Source organism: Brachyistius frenatus, unplaced genomic scaffold, assembly GCF_029030835.1.
Source record: "Brachyistius frenatus isolate BFR_SWC_R1_liver_20210118 unplaced genomic scaffold, ASM2903083v1 Contig_323, whole genome shotgun sequence".
Lineage (NCBI taxonomy): Eukaryota > Metazoa > Chordata > Actinopteri > Embiotocidae > Brachyistius > Brachyistius frenatus.
Window position 1 is genome coordinate 133,505 of NW_027210922.1, and position 19,228 is coordinate 152,732.

General features: G+C 48.6%; 1 protein-coding gene across 7 annotated transcripts in view; it reads right to left on the bottom strand.

The window, feature by feature from the left end:
- Positions 1-19,228, bottom strand: part of LOC138635689 (dedicator of cytokinesis protein 9-like) — a 41,524-nt gene that overhangs the window by 8,945 nt on the left and 13,351 nt on the right. For 2 of the 7 annotated variants that reach the window (XM_069723288.1, XM_069723292.1), the window contains exons 8-43: positions 18,148-18,322; positions 17,924-17,979; positions 17,112-17,186; positions 16,870-17,010; positions 15,799-16,128; positions 15,618-15,700; positions 15,276-15,398; positions 15,067-15,146; positions 14,756-14,955; positions 14,171-14,236; positions 13,217-13,309; positions 12,779-12,890; positions 12,332-12,450; positions 10,923-11,009; positions 10,730-10,819; positions 10,440-10,555; positions 9,483-9,552; positions 9,230-9,355; positions 8,532-8,603; positions 8,270-8,416; positions 7,649-7,732; positions 7,424-7,535; positions 7,145-7,323; positions 6,938-7,045; positions 6,688-6,799; positions 6,429-6,559; positions 4,366-4,480; positions 4,176-4,242; positions 3,848-3,895; positions 3,331-3,398; positions 2,819-2,934; positions 1,794-1,931; positions 1,519-1,701; positions 1,295-1,408; positions 962-1,177; positions 802-859 (exon numbers count right to left, since the gene is read on the bottom strand). In XM_069723288.1, the coding sequence (XP_069579389.1) occupies positions 802-859; positions 962-1,177; positions 1,295-1,408; positions 1,519-1,701; positions 1,794-1,931; positions 2,819-2,934; positions 3,331-3,398; positions 3,848-3,895; positions 4,176-4,242; positions 4,366-4,480; positions 6,429-6,559; positions 6,688-6,799; positions 6,938-7,045; positions 7,145-7,323; positions 7,424-7,535; positions 7,649-7,732; positions 8,270-8,416; positions 8,532-8,603; positions 9,230-9,355; positions 9,483-9,552; positions 10,440-10,555; positions 10,730-10,819; positions 10,923-11,009; positions 12,332-12,450; positions 12,779-12,890; positions 13,217-13,309; positions 14,171-14,236; positions 14,756-14,955; positions 15,067-15,146; positions 15,276-15,398; positions 15,618-15,700; positions 15,799-16,128; positions 16,870-17,010; positions 17,112-17,186; positions 17,924-17,979; positions 18,148-18,322 (4,210 nt within the window). Of the gene's footprint in view, positions 1-801; positions 860-961; positions 1,178-1,294; positions 1,409-1,518; positions 1,702-1,793; positions 1,932-2,818; positions 2,938-3,330; positions 3,468-3,847; positions 3,896-4,175; positions 4,243-4,365; positions 4,481-6,428; positions 6,560-6,687; positions 6,800-6,937; positions 7,046-7,144; positions 7,324-7,423; positions 7,536-7,648; positions 7,733-8,269; positions 8,417-8,531; positions 8,604-9,229; positions 9,356-9,482; positions 9,553-10,439; positions 10,556-10,729; positions 10,820-10,922; positions 11,010-12,331; positions 12,451-12,778; positions 12,891-13,216; positions 13,310-14,170; positions 14,237-14,755; positions 14,956-15,066; positions 15,147-15,275; positions 15,399-15,617; positions 15,701-15,798; positions 16,129-16,869; positions 17,011-17,111; positions 17,187-17,923; positions 17,980-18,147; positions 18,323-19,228 lie in introns of all 7 variants that reach the window. The other 5 variants (XM_069723286.1, XM_069723290.1, XM_069723285.1 and 2 more) reach the window with 3 other exon arrangements.

Sequence of the window (19,228 nt, forward strand, 5' to 3'; positions counted from 1 at the left end):
TAATCAATAATCTCGGGATGAACGCCCGCCGCGGTTACCTTTGACCGGGAATCGTTTTATGGCTTCTGCAAATGGGAAGCGTGACTGGGATTAGTGTGCGTCTGTCCAAACCCGCGTAGTTGTAGAAGTCGCCGTGACATTTGACGACCCCCCCCCCCTCCCCATCCCACCCACCCCACCCCACCCCCCGCCCAAACAAAAAAAAATCCAAACAGTCCGTTGCCGAGCCGCATTAGTGCCGAATTTGAAGACGTTCCCTCGAGGCGTTCCCGAGGGGAAAAAAAAAAAGGGTGTTCGCAGGCCTGGGTTAAATAGTGAGGTGACCTTTGACCCCCAAACACTAAAATCTCATCGAGCCATCGTCGGTGCTGAATGACGGCTTTTTTGCCAAATCCGAACAAATTTCCCGGAACGCGAGGTCACAGCAGTGACCTTGAACTTTGACCTCCGACCACCAAACTCGAATCGGTTCATGCACTGAGGCCGAGTGGATGATTTTGCCACATTTGAGAAAAAAAACACAAAAAAACCAAAACAATTGCAGTCCGGGCATTCCCGAGATATCACGTTCACGTGAATCGGTCGAATTTTGGGTCGGCGTGACCTTGAACTTTGACCTCTGAACCCTCAAACTCTAAATCCCTTCACTCTCGGCATCGAGTGAACGTTTCTGCCGACTTCGGCCAAATTTCCCTTCGTGGCGCTCCGGAGATGTCGCGAGAAGCGGGACGGGACGACGCAGGGAACCCGAAAGGTTGGACCTGGATTCCGTTACCCAGAAGCCCCCGCTCCCGCGCTCACCTTTCCTCCACAGGTACTCGGCCACCAGCGCGGCGACGTGCACGTAACACATGGCCGCCTGCGGGCGAAAGGAGACGACAAAAAACAGACGCGTCACTGAAGCCAAAAGAAAGACGTTAAAGTGAAGATTTAAAAAAAAGAAAAAGAAAAGAAAAAGCACCTCCGAAAGGTCTCCGTTCTTGTGGTGGATGCGCGCCATGCTGTCCAGCCAGGTCTTGCGCAGCTCGGGGGTGCTGGTGTAGGACTTGGCCAGGCTGTACTGGAGGTCCACCAGCATCTCGGGGTCGCTCTCGTGCTCCTTCATCTGCTCCGTGGCCATCAGCACCGTCCTGATGCGCTTCGTCAGGTCCTTCACGTCCGAGGGGAACGCCGTGTGCTGCGGGGGGAAAGCGCCGCCGGTTTTTACATAATAAATAAATAAATAAAGCTATGGGAAGCACGAATTTTTTTTTTTTTAAATTTAAAAAAAATCGGCGGCGGGTTTCCTCCTCACCTTGATGCTCTTGTCGCTGTTGGCGCAGTTGTTGATGATGGAGAGCGACTGCTGGAAGCGGGTTCCCCCGATGCCGATGACGTCGGCGATCAGCTGACTGACGGCGATCACCACCTGAGCGGACGCAAAATTATAATGTTTTCTTTTAAAAAGCGGGGTGGGGGAGGAAAGGGGGGGGGGGGGGGGGGAAGAAAAAAACGCTCTCGGACGAGCGCTCGGATTACCTGCAGGTGGGTTCGCACGAAGGACTTGCGGCCCGTGTAGTCGAAGTTGCTCTTCATGAGGAAGTAGAGGAGGTGGGCGGCGTCGCCGCGGATGGAGCTCAGCTTGGAGCTGCAGCACTTGAGGATTTCGTAGCAGAGGGAGGCGCACATGTCGGCCCGGCCGTCGAAGAAGGTGCAGGGGAACTGGAGGGAGTGGGGGGGGGAACCTTTTAAGGCTCGTTTTCGAAGGGGGGTGGGGAATTTCAAAGGTGGTGTTTTTTTTGTCTCTTTCTAACCTTGTAGATGAAGGTCCTGAGCGAGGTGAAGACCTGTTTGAGGGCCGTCTCGGACTGAGGGATCTGCAGGAAGCTCAGGTGCACCTGGAAAACCTTCTTCATCAGGGGATTGTGACCCAGATCGGAGTTCAGCTGGGTCTGGAAAAATAAACGGTCGTTTTAACGGCCGGCGGGAATTCGTGTCTTCTATGCTGTTCTTTCTCTCTCTGCTCTCAGCTGACCCCCAATTGGCCGAGGCAGAGGCTCCGCCCACCTCCCAGCCTGGTTCTGGCTGAGGTTTTTCTTCCTATTAAAGGAAGTTTGTCTTCCTTTTAAAAGGGAGTTTTTTTTTCCTTCCTACTGTTGGAGGTTTTACTTCCTGTTAAAAGGGAGCTTTCCCTTCCTGCTGTTGGAGGTTTTACTTCCTGTTAAAAGGGAGTTTTTTTCCCTTCCTGCTGTTGGAGGTTTTTCTTCCTGTCAAAAGGGAGTTTTCCCTTCCTGCTGTTGGAGGTTTTACTTCCTGTTAAAAGGGAGTTTTTTTCCTTCCTGCTGTTGGAGGTTTTACTTCCTGTTAAAAGGGAGTTTTCCCTTCCTGCTGTTGGAGGTTTTACTTCCTGTTAAAAGGGAGTTTTTTCCCTTCCTGCTGTTGGAGGTTTTTCTTCCTGTCAAAAGGGAGTTTTCCCTTCCTGCTGTTGGAGGTTTTACTTCCTGTTAAAAGGGAGTTTTTTTCCTTCCTGCTGTTGGAGGTTTTACTTCCTGTTAAAAGGGAGTTTTTTTCCTTCCTACTGTTGGAGGTTTTACTTCCTGTTAAAAGAGAGTTTTTCCTTCCTACTGGTGGAGGTTTTACTTCCTGTCAAAAGGGAGTTTTTTTTCCCCCTCCCAGTTTATGTGGGAATTGTTGTGGATTTTCTCCGTACAATGCCGTAAAGTTCTGTTGTAAAGACTTTAATGTGTTCAGTCCCCCCCCCCCCCCCCCCCCGCGAAATAACCCCTGCTGTGAGTTGGCGCGACGCGAATAAAACTTGAATTGAACCGAGCGATGTCACCTTGAATCCCATGATGAAGATGCCGAGCGTGTCCAGCACCGTCAGACAGACCTCCGTGGACACGTTGGCCTCCAGCAGACTCTGGCTGCTCGCGTCCGCTTCCGTGTGGGAGTACACTGCTTAGAAAAGCGCACGTGCGCACGTGCGCGCGCACACACACACACACACACACACACACACACACAAAGGCCACGTGTGGAGATAATGCTTCGGATGAACCCGATACCACACGATCTGCTCGGGGTTTGATTGCTCTGTTGATTGGTATCAGGGAATGATGATGATTTGCCAAGTGGTTAAATGATGCAAGAGATGCATTACTAGTGTCCACCAGCAGAGGTCAGTATAAGACAGAGAAACTGAAGCTGCTGCTTCATTCGTCCAAGGGGAAATGTTTTCCAGCTAAAATCATGCAGTTGATTAACTGGTTTGTCTGCTCCTGTATGATTCATATATATATATATATAAATAAAATTTTTTTTTTGTCATAAAAATCCTCCATTCAGTCTTACTGTTGTTGAACGTGTGCGCGTTCTCCAGGGTTCCCAGCTGCTGCAGGCGGGCGTGCAGGATCCCCGCCCTGTTACGAGACACGGGCAGAGTCAGAGACTTCCTGTCTGGAACCACGGGCCCCGCCCCCTCCTGGCTCCTGTCGTGGGGTGGGGGGAGGGGGGAAGAGACACAGGAAAAAGAAAAAAAACACACGACGGGTCAAAACAAAGAGTGAGAGGGACGCAAAAGCAGCGGACTGATGAGCGCGTGGAGGTGGTGGTCGTGCTTTTTAGTCAAGCAGAAGACAGAATGAAAGACGGGAGTCTCTTACCCGTGCAGGAGGGGGGGGGGGGCCGCGACATTAACCACAAAACTCGGCAGCGGTGTTACAAGATGGGAGAAGCAAAGGGTTAAAAGAGTCAGAGAGTATTTTAGGCTTGTTGATGTTTTTTGGTTGTTGTTTTTTTGTAAGCGACGGTCGATAAAAGTTTTAGTTTCAAGATTTAGCTCGTGGTTTAAATCGGCGCCGGACTCTACCTGGCGATGAATCTCTTCCCCATGTACCGGAACTGATGGAGGCAGACTCTGCGGGACAAACAGGTCGGAGGTCATGACGGCGCTCAGCGTTCAGCTCGAATCAAGCAGCTGTATTTTTTTTTTTTTTTTATTTAGCACAAAATGGCACAGAGATACAGTTCATACATTTTCACGGGAGGAGCCGTGTTTCCTCATTTTTTAAGGCCAAAATCATTGCCCCAATACATATATCTGATTTTTCCAACAATGTCAGTACTCTGGTTGAAAGTAAACAAACTGTAAAATGTATTTAGAATTGAATTTATTCAACATAAATGTTTGTACTTACTCGATTAATGTAAAGAAGTCCGTCAGTTCAGAGGGAGCCGCTTTGTTCCAGTAAGCAAAAAGAGCCTCTGATGGAAATAACAAGGATTATCATTATCATTAATATTATTATTATTATTATTATTATGACATATTGGCATGTGTCCAAAAAAAAAACAAAAAAACAAGCATGACTCAGCAGAAACTCCTACCCTCCGACATGCTCTTCAGGATATGCAGGAAGCACATGAGCAGGTGTTTGATCTCGTCCCGGTCCAGTTTGTCACAGCGCAGCACGGTGCTGCCCAGAGCCGACGCACACTGGTTCTGACGCAACACACACACACACACACACACACACACGAATGAAAATGAGTCGGCAGAATTTCCAGCAAATCGAAACCGTTTGAAAAAAAAAGAGATCAGATCACTTCAAACTTCAGAGAAAGAGAAATGTCATGTTTGGTTGTTTTTTTTTTTCGCCGATTCGATTTTCAGGTTTAGAGAAAACACGTTTACAGTCGCGGCATCCGAGGAAGTAAAAAGTGGAAAAAGGTGAGCGCGACATCCGCAAAAGGTCAAAAGCACCCAAACTCCCTGAAGGGACTCAGAAGAGGAACTTTTGGATATCTTAGGCGTTTTCGGACCGCGGGAACTATTTCACCGTTCTCGTGTGTGTCCGCTTTTTTTTTTTTTTTTGGGGGGGGGGGGGGGGGGGACTAGGAACCTTTTAAGTTCCTGTAACTTTTTTTTTAGTTCCTACCTCTGCTTGGGTACTCTCCCCCCGTTACCGCAGGAACTGGTGTGGCACGCACGGTAACGGTAAACTACGACGAGGGAAGAAAGAGTTTCAAATTTTCTTGACTTTGAATTTCACGAGAAGTTGAACTACGGAGGCTTTTTGGAGTCGACCCCTAGTGGCGCTCGCTGGTACTTAAGAAAAGTCCTTTGGGAGCCGTTTGGTCCGAAAACGCCGACATTGTACAGCCATTGTTGTACAATCATAACCAGAAGCTGCCGCGGTAGAGGTCACGCAGGTCAAACGGGATACTTGTATCGGCGTGTTTTCCTCCCGACTCCCATCCACCCTCCCGTCGCCGTCGGGCGCCGTGAGGAGAGAGAAGTCCATGGTGGCCCGCTTGGCCCCGCGGTTCTCGGGCCGCTCCTCGGCGTCGAGGGGGAGAGGGGGCACGTTGACCGAGTGCCTCCTGGGGAATCTCTCCTTTTGGTGGAGGTGGTGGTGGAGGTGGGAGCTTACGGGGCTGGGGGAGCTCTGGAGGAGGAGGAGTGCGAGGACGTCCCGAGATGGAGGTGAGTCACGGGAGAGCTGGCTTTACTTTTTTTTTTTTTTTTAATTATTTCTGTGTGTCGCCCAAAAGTTAACCTCCGATTAGAGGAGATTAATTCCTCAAAGGGGGAGATTTCCAACGTGATTTGAATCCAGCCTGCGCGACTCGTATTTCACCTCAACGCTCCGCTTAATTACAGCTGACATTATCCTCCTCTTACAAAGCGCCGCCGCTCCCGCATTTTAAATCCAGTCCTTGTGATTGAATTTAATCTCCGAGCTTCTTCCCGTTTTCTTTGCATTTTCTCAGTGAAATTCGGCTTTTGTGCGGAAAACCTGGGAAGCTCCGTTTGTTTTTCGGTCAGTCTGATGGAAACATGTGCAGTCGGCTTGTTTGGGAACCAATAAGAGTAATTGTACTGCTAGCTACAGGTGGGACTGCTGTTGCGTTTCGAGGCCTGTTTTAAAGTGTACATTCGTTTACATTTTGTCAGATTGGCGCCATTAGAAGTTACAATTTTTACAAATGGAGTTTCAAATTTCTGTTTCTGATGTAACCCCGGATGTAAAGACAGCTTTTTTTTTTCTATACTTTTTCATTTAAAAACACTCTGTTTTGCTTTGTCCTGATAAATATCTAATACACGACGTAGCCTGTATTTTTAAAGTTTTAAAATTCATCCAGATCGACTTAAATTACCTCGATCCTGAAGCTGCAAATTAAAAAGGAGCAGCGCGTGTAGGATTTGGTGACACCTAGTGGTGAGGTGGCAAACTGCAACCAGCTAAATACCCCCTTCGAGCACCCGCTTTCCAGGCGGGTAAAGAGAATCTACGCCGGTTGTGAAACTTAAAATCGGGGATACAAAACCACGCGCGCTCGGTTCGATGTACATTAAAACTGCTGAGCGGGCAGAACGAGCTCCAGCCACCTGCCACTCGTCAGGAGCGATTCATTAAGGTTGCAAACCAAAGCGGTCGTCTTACCTTCTCCAGGGAGTTGGTCTTGTCGCTGCTCTTGTCCAGCAGGCTGTTGGCAGAGTCGGTGGAGACCAGGGAGCCCCGGGAGTCGGCGTGGTGGACCGAGCTGACGTTGGGGGTGGAGCTGTGGGGGGACGCTGAGAGCGGGGAACAAATAACACATAATAAAAAAAAATTAAAAATCACAAAAGTTTTTTTTTTTTTGGGGGGGGGGGAGGAAGGGGGTTGTCATTTTGTGAAGTTTTCCCGAAGGTCTTATTTTCACCTGTTCCGGAGATGACCCCGAACACGTCCTTGTGGAGAGCGTTGTCGATGCAGCTTCCCGGTTTCTGAGGCGTCGCCGTGGCGTTCGGGGGCAGGCAGTCCTCCCTCGTGTTCTGGAGGGGGAGGGGGGGGGGTGCAGGAAAAATAAGAAAAAACACCAATAAAAAGTGCTTGAATTCTAACTTAAAAAACACTTAAAAAAAAAAGATGAGATCGCAGTTCAGTTTCCCGCCACTAGGTGTCAGCCTTACGCCGTGGTTGCCAAGAGGAGGCGACTCCTGGATGTCGAGCCTGTAGACGTTCTCCTGAAGCAGGCCGAACAGAGGCAGGTAGAGGGTGACCAGCCGGGCCTGCTGGCTCTGGAAGTGACACACACACAAAAAAGGGGTGAAAAAAAAAACCCAAAATAAAACTCGTCCTTTATTGTAAAAATGGAAAGAGCTCTGTTCTCGACTCACTTTGGCGGCGTAGCGGTCGTCGAACGTGTGTTTGATCATGAGCCCTTTGAGCACCTGGACGGCGATCTGCCGGATCTCCCGGTACTCCTGCAGAGCCCCGCCCACCTCCCTCAGCAGCAGGCCCGCCAGGAAGTGGTTCCGGCAGAAGTCGTCGGTCAGGGAGTAGTCCAGCTGGAGGTCTGAGGCGGAAATAAAAAATATTTTTTTTAAAACGCTTCAAGTTCGTCGGGGGGGGGGGGGGGGGGAACTTTCGTAGATTCGTAGTTTCGTCGTTCGCACCTTGGAATCTCTGTATTCGGCCTTTTCCGAAGGGCATGGGCAGATTCAGAGGGACGTAGTGCTCGTGGTTGCAAACCACCCGCAGGAATTCAAACTTAAACTCGTACAAAGTCTGAAAGAAAACGCGAGAGGAGCAACGTCTCAAGGCTTTCGCGTCGGCCTTGACTTGAAATAACTCGTTTCGGGTACATGAGAAGATGGTTGGAAGGAGGAGAGCTTATTCACCTTGGGGTCTCCGGGCATGAAGCAGTTCATGTAGTTGTTGATCTGCTTGAACACGAAGCCGCGGTCCAGGAAGGTGAAGCAGCGCTGAGGTGACAAGAGGAATGAACAGTAGTGAGATACAAAAAAAAAAAAAAAAAAAAATGATACAACACAAGTAGCTCCGCCCCCCCTTCCTCCCCGGAGATCCGATTGGTCGACTGTGACGTTTGGAACAAATCAGCGCGACAGCTGCTCGGCACCAGAAACTTTCCCTCCGCCATCTCGATGGGAATATATAACTGGAACTGAATTTCATATATTACGCAGTATAAGCTGTTTTTACTTGTTATAGGTGTATTAAATATAAAAATGTGAACTCCGTTGCCAGGGTCGTTGCTAAGGGGTCAGGCCTACTTCCTGGAGTGGTAAACGTCGAGTCCACAGACGCGACTGATCGCTTACCAGTTGTTAGTCATTACCCCACGCGTCGCCGTGGAAACGGAGATCGCACCAACGAAAAGTTTGACACTCTGAGAGCGAATTGCGCCACGACATGAAAACATTCAGCTCACGTGTTTCACTAACTTATAATAATCGCAGCATTGCACCCCACCCACCTCCTCCACCCCCACCCCAACCGACCTTCACAAACACCGCCAGGCTGTGGTTGGCGTTGCGAGCCGCGTCCAGGTTGTCCTTGTACTTCTGGGTGACGTGCGGCATCAGCATGTTGACCAGCGTCTCCACGGCGTGGTAGAAGGAGGCGGAAAACCGCTGGTTCCTGGAGAGCTGGACGAAAGACAGAAGAGATGGAGCGGGGGAGGGGGGAGGAGAGGGGGAGTTCGGGGAACGTGTCTTGAGGACGAGAAAGAACAACAACAACAACAATAAAAACAGAAAGTACCTTGATCTTCCCGCTCTCCACGAGGAAATGAGCCATGGATTTCACCAGAGCTTCGAAGAAGTACCACGAGTGCTGCGGGACGAACGCAAATGTTAACGTCTATTTAGAAAAGTGCTTCATCAGCAGCCGTTGTATGAAAATGTCTAATTCTCTGTTCGGAACGGAAGCCGCCGATGATTCGTGAGTAAAAGAAAAAAAAGGCAAAAGCAACAGCTGCATTCGACTTGAACTTCCCGACAAATGTCAAGACGACGTCGTTAACATTTTATATCTATAATAAGAAAATTGAAAAAAAAAAAAAAAAAAAATATCAGTCAACGGGAAAGCGAGTCACGGCCAACTTTAGCTAAAGCTAAACTGACTTCCAGAATCCCCCCCCTCCCCCACCCCGACTAAATGTCATTGTTATTCGGCCACGCTGTTCCGTATTAAACAGTATAAATATCAATAGTATGTGGAGAGACGGACACAATGAACTAAATAATAAAATGTGTTATTTTTTTTGGGTGATTGTTCATCTAAACAATGAGTTTTCTATTGTATGGTCACAAATTATTATTTTTTTTTTGGTGCAAAAATAAAATGCAACCTTTTCACCCCGTTATAGTTTCTTGGGGCAGTCTGAACACGTCCGACCTTTTGGTCTTACAATCATCCTTTATTTAAGTTCCTGCTTCTCTGCCTTTGTGCCGACTCACCTTCAGCAGCTTGTTGCTGGTGAGGAAGTCGGTGGACGGCTTGAGGATGGCCGTCATGGCTTTGGCCAGCTCCTCGTGCACCGTTTTCACGTTGGCGGAGGAATAAGGCTCCGGCTTAAACACGAACTGAGAGCGGAGACGGAGGAAATAGCAAGAAAGAAAGAAAAAAAAAATACATCGTTACGTCATCTCCGTTTTCTACGTAAACACACCGTGATATCGCCGTCTTAAATCCAGCGAGAAGAGACTGCACCTTGACATAAGATCTCAGGTAATGCTCGAGTCCTTCTTCGTGGCACTGAGCTACCACATGAACCATCACCCTGAAGACGAAGAGAAATATTCTATTCAATTCATTTCATTTCCATTTATGGAGCGCAATTAACACAGTGAAGTCCTTGCAACACAACTTTACAACATTATACAGAGGAATCAAACATGATTTAACAGTTCCCACGTAAGCTAGGAGGAAAAATCTCCAACACTAGGAAGGAAAAACTCCCTTTTAACAGGAAGTAAAACCTCCAACACTAGGAAGGAAAAACTCCCTTTTAACAGGAAGTAAAACCTCCAACACTAGGAAGGAAAAACTCCCTTTTAACAGGAAGTAAAACCTCCAACACTAGGAAGGAAAAACTCCCTTTTAACAGAAAGTAAAACCTCCAACAGCAGGAAGGAAAAACTCCCTTTTAACAGAAAGTAAAACCTCCAACAGCAGGAAGGAAAAACTCCCTTTTAACAGGAAGTAAAACCTCCAACAGCAGGAAGGAAAAACTCCCTTTTAACAGGAAGTAAAACCTCCAACAGAACCAGGCTAAAAAACAAAGAGAATAGTTTGATTGACACTCCTGTGGCGCAGTCAGGTTACGCCTCACCGATAGAATAAGCCCGAACCGACAGGTCGCCACGGTAACCTATGCGGCCAACTTAACCTGGTTTTGAAGCAGGTTATGGTCGAGATAAGAAAGCTCCGCCCACTGACCAATCACTTCTCTCGGGGGAAAAATGTCATCACCAATCGTGACGAAGATCAGACGGAGCTCGGTGCGCCGAATGATTTCTATTTGACATAGATTATATTTCACAGCGTTTTTTTTTTATTTTTTACTTATACCATCCTATAGAGACGTGCACTGAATTACGTGTGTGTGTGTGTGTGTGTGTGTGTGTGTGTGTGTGTGTGTGTGTGGGCGGGCGTGCGTGTCCTCGCCTGGTCACGTTGACGGCCACGTCCTCGTGCGTGGCTCTGGTGAGGACGCAGAACAGCTGGTTGAGGATGGTGGGTAAAAAGTTCACCATCACGTGACCTTCCATGGCATGAAGGCTCTTAAGAGGGAAGGAGGGAAAAAGGAAAGAGAGAAAGACTTTAGCTTTGTCACACTCCCTTTTGAACGGAAAAAAAAAAAAAAATTGTACTTGATAGTGCGTGAACAAAAAAAAAAAAAAAGAGGGAGCGCTCCGTTTCTCCTTCGAGGCGTCGGAAAAGAAACCTCCGCGTACCTTCAGGTATTTCACCAGCTCGCCCTCCGAAGCTTGTTCTGACATCTCCATGCTCTGACGGTGGTGGAAGAAGTTGTGCAAGTGCTGATCCTAACGCAAACACAGAATACAGAAATCACATTTTAAGGGTCTTTTTTTTTTTTTTTTTTGTCGTGTGTGTGTGTGTGTGTGTGTGTGTGTGTGTGTGTGTTACCTGAGTGTAAACCGTGGAAACCAGATGAGTCGAGACTTTGAACAGGGGCTTCCCTCCGTCCACCCATTTGATCTCCACGCCAGAGTGCTATAAAAAAGACGAGCGGGCATCAGCGCTGCTAGTGCAAGAAGAAAATCACGGTTTTTCTTTCTCTTTTTTTGTAAAATGGGAAGAAAGCGGTTTTAACCACAGTAAGATAGACAAAGTAAGGTTTTATTTTTTTTTAATACTGCTATTTCTATTTAAAGGTGGTACCCTTGGTTGAAGAAAATACCTCCCACATCTCAGGATTCTTTTATTCTTCAAATTCGAGCAAATTTCAATGGAGTTTGGTTTACAAGGAAATGTTGCGCTCTAAACAAACAGAAACACCGAAATATGACGACACATTTTGGCTTTATTGGGAAAGCACATTAAAACATTAAAAAAAATACATAATAATAAAAATTAAAAAAATCGGCGCTCGACTCGATGCCCATATTTGGACATAATCCCGCGGCTCTAATTAAATTCGCAGGAAAACTAATTAGCTGCGCGTCAGACAAAAACGGCATCGTGGGGCTTCCCGTGGCGGGAATGCTATTGGTTGTTCGTTTTTTTTAATGGATTACATTTTACTACCGATTAGATTTCGCCCAGGTCCCGATCCAATCATCGCTAATGAGATCTTCATCCGTTTAAACCGCCGACCGCTTCCTTAAAACAGCTTGAGGGCGATGCTGGAACGTTTTCCTCGATGGGGTCCTGAAAGCTCAGCAGATTATTCATTGATAATTTGGGAACGGGCCGTCGCGAAGCCTGGAGTTTGGGATTTTGGGCCGGGCGCCGTCGTTGCCGGCTCGGAGCAGGAAGTGACCATATTTGGACGAGCGGGGGGGAGGAGCCAGCGGTGGATCTGACTCCGTCTGATTGGAAACCTGACAAAACTACGTCGGATCGTCACGAGGCTTCAAGTGAATCAGTTCAAACATCTTAAATGTAATTATGAGAAATTTGACCGTTCCTTTTGTATTTATTGGCCCTCTTAAAACAGACCCCGCCCCAAAAACAACCTTTTTGAAGGTTATTTTCAAATTAGTTTCCGATTTATTTTAAGATGGGCCGCCAGCAAAAACAAATGAGAAGCTCCTTCTCGCTCCGACTTTAGCTAAACGACACCGAGATAACTGGTGGAAAAAAAACTGTTGGGACTTTGAACGGGAGTCTGCGGAGGTTTTTTGTTTTTTGGAGCCGACCTCTAGTGGCGCTCGGTGGTATCGCACCTTAAGGCGCTTCCCTCGTCGGCCTCGTTCTTCACACCCGGAAACGCTAACGTCCTACTTTTTACGTCCAAGCCTGCCGTCCGCGGTTCCTTTCGGCAACACGTTATCGATCTGGAGTCGTCGAACGTTCAACGACATTGGTTTTACCTTGCTGCCGCCGTCCTGCGAGCCGAGGTACCCCGCCGGCAGGTTGGCCGCCACGGGCAGCTGCTGCTCGCTCACGATGACTCGGCCGTCCCTCAGCAAAGGCAGCCAGGCCGAACCCACTGGAAGGAGACGACTCGTTAGTGGCGCCATTAACCCGACACCCCCGAAGCTCCGACTGGAAAACTGAAATCGATTTCACTTATTTGCCGTTCGCACGTTTCCCGAAGCTCAACTTGACATTTTGTTGATTTGAATCCGCCTCTCAGGTTGATCTCCCTTCACCTGACAGTTAAATGGTTGAACTACAAGCTCAACTGTGGCAACAATCTCACCTCCGTCTGCTCCTTATCGCTGTGATAAAAACTTACAACACTTCAGACGTGGGGAGGTGTTGAGTGTGGGGGGGGAGGAGGGGTTGGGGTGGGGGGGGGGGGATTGTCAGCCCACCTGGAGCCTCCACCAGGTCTTTCTTCTTGCTGTTGCTGTCGCAGCTGACGTGGTAGAAGGTGAAGAGGAGGTGATGCTTCTCATGCAGCTGAGTAGGCAGCTCGATCTTTATCTGAAGGTTGAGAAAGAAGAAGAAGAAAAAAAAAAAGAAGCTCCTGAGGTTGTTTTCTCCCCCTTTTAATACAGAGAGAGAGAGAGAGAGAGAGAACAAAAAAAGCTTTGTTGGGGAAAATAAAAACGATACAAAAAAATTAAATTAAAAAAAGCCCCGCGGTGGATTTCCACCGAGGAACCCGGCGCAGAACTGAAATGTGCTAAAAAAAAAAAACAATGAAAGAGGGGCTTCAAAACGCACTCGCTCGCAAAGAAATGAGCTGCTGACGAGCACGTTGTAGTCATTCAACTCGTGATTGTGAGCGATATCGGGCGGAGAGGTACCTCGTCGTAGAACTCGGGGTTCTGCTGGTGGTGCAGGACGGCCGCGTGCGCCTGCTTGGTGAACAGAGGACCTCCTGGACGGCCGTAGATGCACTGCAGCGGATTCAACAAGGGAAGAGATCGATCCACCGGGTTATGAGAGATATCAAGGAAACGTCTGAAGTCAGAACCTGCGACAAAATCGACTATTCCCGAAGTCGAGACCGAAGTCCTAAATGGAGACTAACGAGTCCGTAGCCGCGACCGGAGGAAAGATCAAGGAGCCCCAAAACGAATCCTTAGTCAAGACCGAGGAGTCCAAAGTCAAGTCTGAAGTCTGAACCGACACCATTAAAGTCAAGACCAACAAATTCCGAGTCAAAACCAAGTCATCGTACAACTTGAAATTACAAATGTAACAGTCAATCCATTAAATACAAGAATGGAGGCTCTTCAATATGTTTTTTTTTTTTTTTCTGTATTCATTACTTTAATAAACAAAAGCTTTATGCACCAACACGGTCAAAATGTGTCTCTGCCCGCAGTGAGCACATTAACATCGTTGGAAAAAAATTCATTTTGGACTTTTGAACAACAATCGATGCCATTAATGTGAAGCAGCTTCGTTTTGTTTTAATTCAAAGTTGGCGACAGGTACAAATTTGAAGTCTGCCGACTCGACGTTTTAACGTCCAAGTTTGGATAAAGCGGCGGTGCGTGCTGCCAAATGCACCTTTAAATCTTTGCCCGTGCGATGCGATTGGCTCAAAGGAAGCGTCCTTCCAGAAAAACAAAGAGTCGATTCACTTTTATTTATTTTTTTCCTCCCCCCCTGACGATGTGTCGTCTGGGGAGAGAGAGGGGGCGGGGGGGGGGGGGGGAAACATCGAGCCCCTCCAAGTCAAGGTCGGCTCAAAGTCACCAGACTCGCAAGTCCGCCCGCTCGGTTATATACCCGTCGTAATGGAAATGCACCTTCAGCGTCTGAGCGTCGTCCGAGTCCGAGTCCTTGAACTCGATGCAAACGGCGATGTTCCTCGCCTGTGCAGAGGAGACAAAAAAAACAACAACAAAAAACAAAAAAAACAAGGCAGATTATATAAACGGATAAAGCAAGAGCCGTTTCCAAAAAAAAAAAACCTCCCCTCTCGGCGTAGAAGCACATTTGCTGGCAGACAATTTTCTCGACTGTAACTCTCGAGTCCCATTAGTTTCAATAAAAAGATGGAAAATATTCCAGGGAAGGATTTGAGAGCTCTCGTTTAATAAAAAAAAAAAAAAAGAAAGAAAGAAAAGGGGGTCAGGGGGGGGGGGGCGTAGGTTTGGTTTCCTGTATGGAGCTGACCTCGTGAAAATAACGAGCTCGTATTAATGTATTAATCAGAAGCTCTCCGGGAGGATAATTCTATCCGGCTCTGCTGCTGCTTGGCTTTCGACGAGCCGCAGGCGGTTTTTGCCAGTTTAGCCTGGTAGGGCTTAAAAAAAAAAAAAAAAAAAAATGATGACGATGCAATAAAAGCCCCGCCGGGACAAAAAAAAAAAAAAAAAAAAAAAGACTACCTTGGCGAAGGACTTCTGCCCGTCGTACTTGAGGTGTTTGGGGTAGACGTAGAGGTGGTTCTTGTAGACGGTGAACGGCTGGGAGCACTTGGCGATGCACGGCACGAACTCCTCCACCTCCAGGAGCGCGCCGCCGCCGCCGCCGCCGGGCCCGTTGCCCTCCGAGCTCCTCACGGGGACGTAGGAGGAAGTGACGCAATCTACGGGAAGGGTGGGAGGACGAGGTTAAAAGTCCGACGGGTTCTAAAAAGACGGCGAGAAAAAGGGTAAATATTTAGAGGCTTTTTTTTTTTTATTTTTTTTTTTTTTACCGGCGACATCCGGAGCCACGCTGTCGACGGTTACGTCTAAGTTCCCCAAGAGCACGGGAAGTTTGGCCATTTTCTCCGGTCTGTCGGGGAAAACACAGAGACAGAAAAAAAGACAACAACAACAACAACAAAAAAACACGTTATAAAAGCATGAAAAAGTTCGAAGGGAAATAAAAAAAAAATTAAAAAAAGGGGAGAGCGAGACGTACTTTCTGAAGTCGGTGAGCAGTTTGAACATGTCCTCGTCTGACAGCTTGCTGCTGTCCTGTCGGTAAAGAGCCGAGAAGCGGGCGCTTTTGTCCAAAGTTCCCGACGCGTCTTTAAACACGGGCCTGCGGAGAAAGACGGATATAAAAAAAATACCTCCACCCCTAAAGGAGGGGGGGGCGGGACCGGCGCGGTTAACCGCCGACACCGGTCGTCCGGTCGGTCCGCCCTTCAGAGCGGCCGAGCTCACGCCGAGTCGGCAGGCTGCGTTCGGGCTAGGCTAGGCTAGGCTAGGCTTAGGGCAATGTATATCTGCTTTAGCTTAGCATAAGATAACTTCATACCTCGCTGCCCAGGCGAACGGCATCCTGTACTGTCCCAGGCGGCTGCACGCCGTCTTGGCGTTCTTCAGAACCTTCTGAGCCATCTGGACAAAAAAAAACAACAACAACAACAACAGGCGATTCATTATTAATAACCGCTGACGCCGTTATTTACATGCTCACGGGGCGCCGATGTGAGCACCTTAGCCGAGTCCGAGCTCTTCATGTACGGCTCGGTGCAGTGGGTGATCCCGCCCTGGAGGACCTTCTCGACCCTGGCCACCAGGAAGATCTCCGGATGGGGGCACGTGACCGAGAACACCCCCTTCCTGGGGTACCGGAGGGCCCCCTCCGGGAGCCCGCCGGCGAGCTTGTGGCCGTCGTCGCCGTTGATCTGCGAGTCCGTGCCGCCGCCGTGACCCGACGTCATCTGCCGCACCAGAGGGTGGTTGAGGTCCACGTGGAAGTCGCCGGAGATCTTTCGACCGTTCTGGACGTCGAAGAGCGACAGAACCACGTAGAACGGCTCCACCTTCGACCGGAGAGGAAGAACAACGTCAGAGAAAGACGATGGGGTTGCTCGTCCTCCGCTAATGTACCGTTGATGGGATTCATCCTCCCGTTCACTTTTTCCATTACGCAAAGCCGTGTGTGTGTGTGTGTGTGTGTGTGTGTGTGTGTGTGTGTGTGTGTGTGTGTGTGTGTGTGTGTAATAGCTGTGATTTTTCCATCCGAGCGCAAGAGTGCCGAAGAGACAAGAGATCTCAGACTGGTGCCGGTGCACGGTGGGAGGGCCCGGGCTGGTTGCCATGGTAGCGGCCATTAGTAGTGCACCGTGTTAGTGTGTGTGCGTGTGTGTGCGCGTGTGTGTGCGTGTGTGACAGGCGTGTGTGTGTGTGTGTGTGTGGGTGGTGTGTGTGTGTGTGCGTGCGTGTGTGTGTGTGTGTGTGTGTGTGTGTGTGTGTGCGTGTGTGTGTGTGTGCGTGTGTGTGCGTGCGTGTGTGTGTGTGTGTGCGTGCGTGTGTGTGTGTGTGTGCGTGTGTGTGTGTGTGTGTGTGTGTGTGTGTGTGCGTGTGTGTGTGTGTGCGTGTGCGTGTGTAGCCAACTGGGCCATCTCAGCTGTCCGTGATCTTCCTAAGCGATTTAAACCTCGCCCTCAAGCTTCCCGGACTTTTTTTTTCCCTACATGCAAATACGTGTGGCGTATTTGCATGCAGTTGATTTGACTGTTTGTTGTTGTTGTTGTTGTTGTTGTTTTTAAACCGAAACGTACGTTTGTCGTCGGCCCCTCTTCGTTCTCGGCGACGCAGCCCTGCAGGTTGAACGACAGGTCGTGGCAGCTGACCAGGACTCTCTTCCCGAACTTCTCCTCGAACTGCCGCACGTCCGGCTCGATGCCGGAGAAGTCCAGCTTCTGCGTCGAGAGGGGCCAAAAAAGGCCGAAATTACAATGAAGTCGTCGTCGCGGCGACGCCGCCGAAGTGAGTGAGTGCGTGAGTGCGTTTTCTTCGTCACCTGTGTGTCGGGGTCCAGAGTGAACAGCTTGAGGCGAGCTTCGCTCCTCATTTTGGATTCTATGTCTCTGGCAGTCTGTTAAAAAAAATAAAAATAAAATAAAAATACGACTTTGCACTCACAAATAGATCATTATTAAAACAAAAAGAAGCTGCCCTGCCACTTTGTGAAGTCAAACTTTCCCCCATTATGTCCAAACCGCAGACATCATTTTACCTGTGGGGGATATTTGGCAAATTGCAAAAAAAAAAACAGTTTGACTCGGAAAACCCATTATTATAATGTTTTACTGCTGAGAAGCCGAACAATAACAATGATAATAACAATAAGGAACATGTCATCCCCAAAAATAATTTGCGTCTTAGTTGAACTGTATTCGCTTTGGCCGACTTTTCAGTTGTTCTACATGCAGTAAGTTTCGACCATTAAAGCTGCATGAGGTTTCGAAGCCACTGCTGCGCTCCCATTGGCCACGTCCGGCCTCTTTATTTGGGACCAAACAAACACTCCAGCAGATGTTTGCTTGGTCGGCGCCGAGAGGAAAATGTGGGGACCCGGTTGCAGGAAATACAGCTGTTGTAAGCTGCCACACTCAAAGCCCCCCCCCGCCCCCCCTAACCCTAACCCTCCTTCACCCCCCCCCCAAAAAAAGCTCCGGTTACAATCCTGGCCGCTTCCAAGTGAACTCGCGGGACCCTCAGACGTCCAAACTACGAGTACACGGCGAGAGATCTGGCTCGTTGAGCGGCCGAACAGAGGCGGGAACCATTTGGTTTTAATGTGTCGGCGTGGATGGGAAACGCAGGGCTTACCTGAAAGGTGTCCTGGAAGCTTCCGGAGGAAAGGTCTGCTTTCCCGTGCTCCTCGTCTGTTGGAGAGATCAACATGAGCTGAGGGCTGTCGCATAAAAAAAAACAAAAAAACAAAAAGAACATAGTGACGTCCGAAGTCGCCGCGGTAACGACGGCTTTCCCGCGTCCAACGAGGTCACGCCGGGTGGCGTAGCCTCGTAGATGCGCAGACGGAGGACACCCACCGTCGTGCAGGTCCCCGTTCCTCTTCTCCTGCATGGCCTGCTCGAAGCCGCTGTGGAGGATCTTGTTGAGGGTGCCGATCCACTCCTCCATCTCCGCCTCGCCGTCCGCCGCCAGCAGGAACGTGCTCTTGTCCTGCATCTTCAGCTCGAAGGCGAAACGCCGCACTTTGCCGTTCTGAAAGAGCCACAACAACAAACAACAACAAACAAAAAAAAACACACACAAAAAAAATGATATCAGTCGCTTTGGGTATTTTTTTCTTAAATTCAAGTTTAAATGACATACGAGCCATTAATGTGCCTTTATAGCAGGGGGCTCCAACCTGTAGCTCCCGAACTACCAGTAGCTCTTTACCTGTTTCTGAAAGAGATTGGGGAACGTTCGCACAGCACACAGGTCTTCCCATATATGTATATTATTTGATTTTTTTTTTTAACTGTCTGAGAGAACAACGCTATCAATGAATGATGGTCTAGGCTACGAAGAGAAAATAAAGACAAACGTCGCTAAACAAATGTTTAGTATCCGTCCTGCTCGCGTGCGAAGTTTTCCCGCGCGACTGAATCGTGGCAGTTCGTCAGATTAAACTCGCTCCTTCATGCCACAAGAAAACCCGCGAAAACCGCAACAATTGAACACGATATCTTTTCACAGAATGAGCTCAAACCAGTACCGACCTCGCGCCCGTGTCAGCCAGCTGCTAAACAAACAAAAGCCGTCACCTTTTTCCTTCTTTTTAACTTTTTTTTTTTTTTCCTCGTCTTTTTAGCCGCTCTGCCGCTTCTTTCTAAACTACTTCCGGTTTCGGTCCTTCAGAATAAAAGCGTCACAGGAAGTGCACCGATGGCAATCTCCGAATAAAAGACGTGAAAAAGATCGAACTTGAAATAATCTGCACTGTGTTAGAGGTCCTTTACAAGCAACGCGATCGATTAACGAGTGGACAATCCTTCCTTTTCCTTTCCTTCCCTTTAAATTAGGCAAGTAGCACAAATACAGTATTTCCCAAAAGCGCCGTATAAATTTGTTATTGTTCACATAAAAGAAGCTTATTCAGCTGGTTTGGGTGGAGCTCAACTA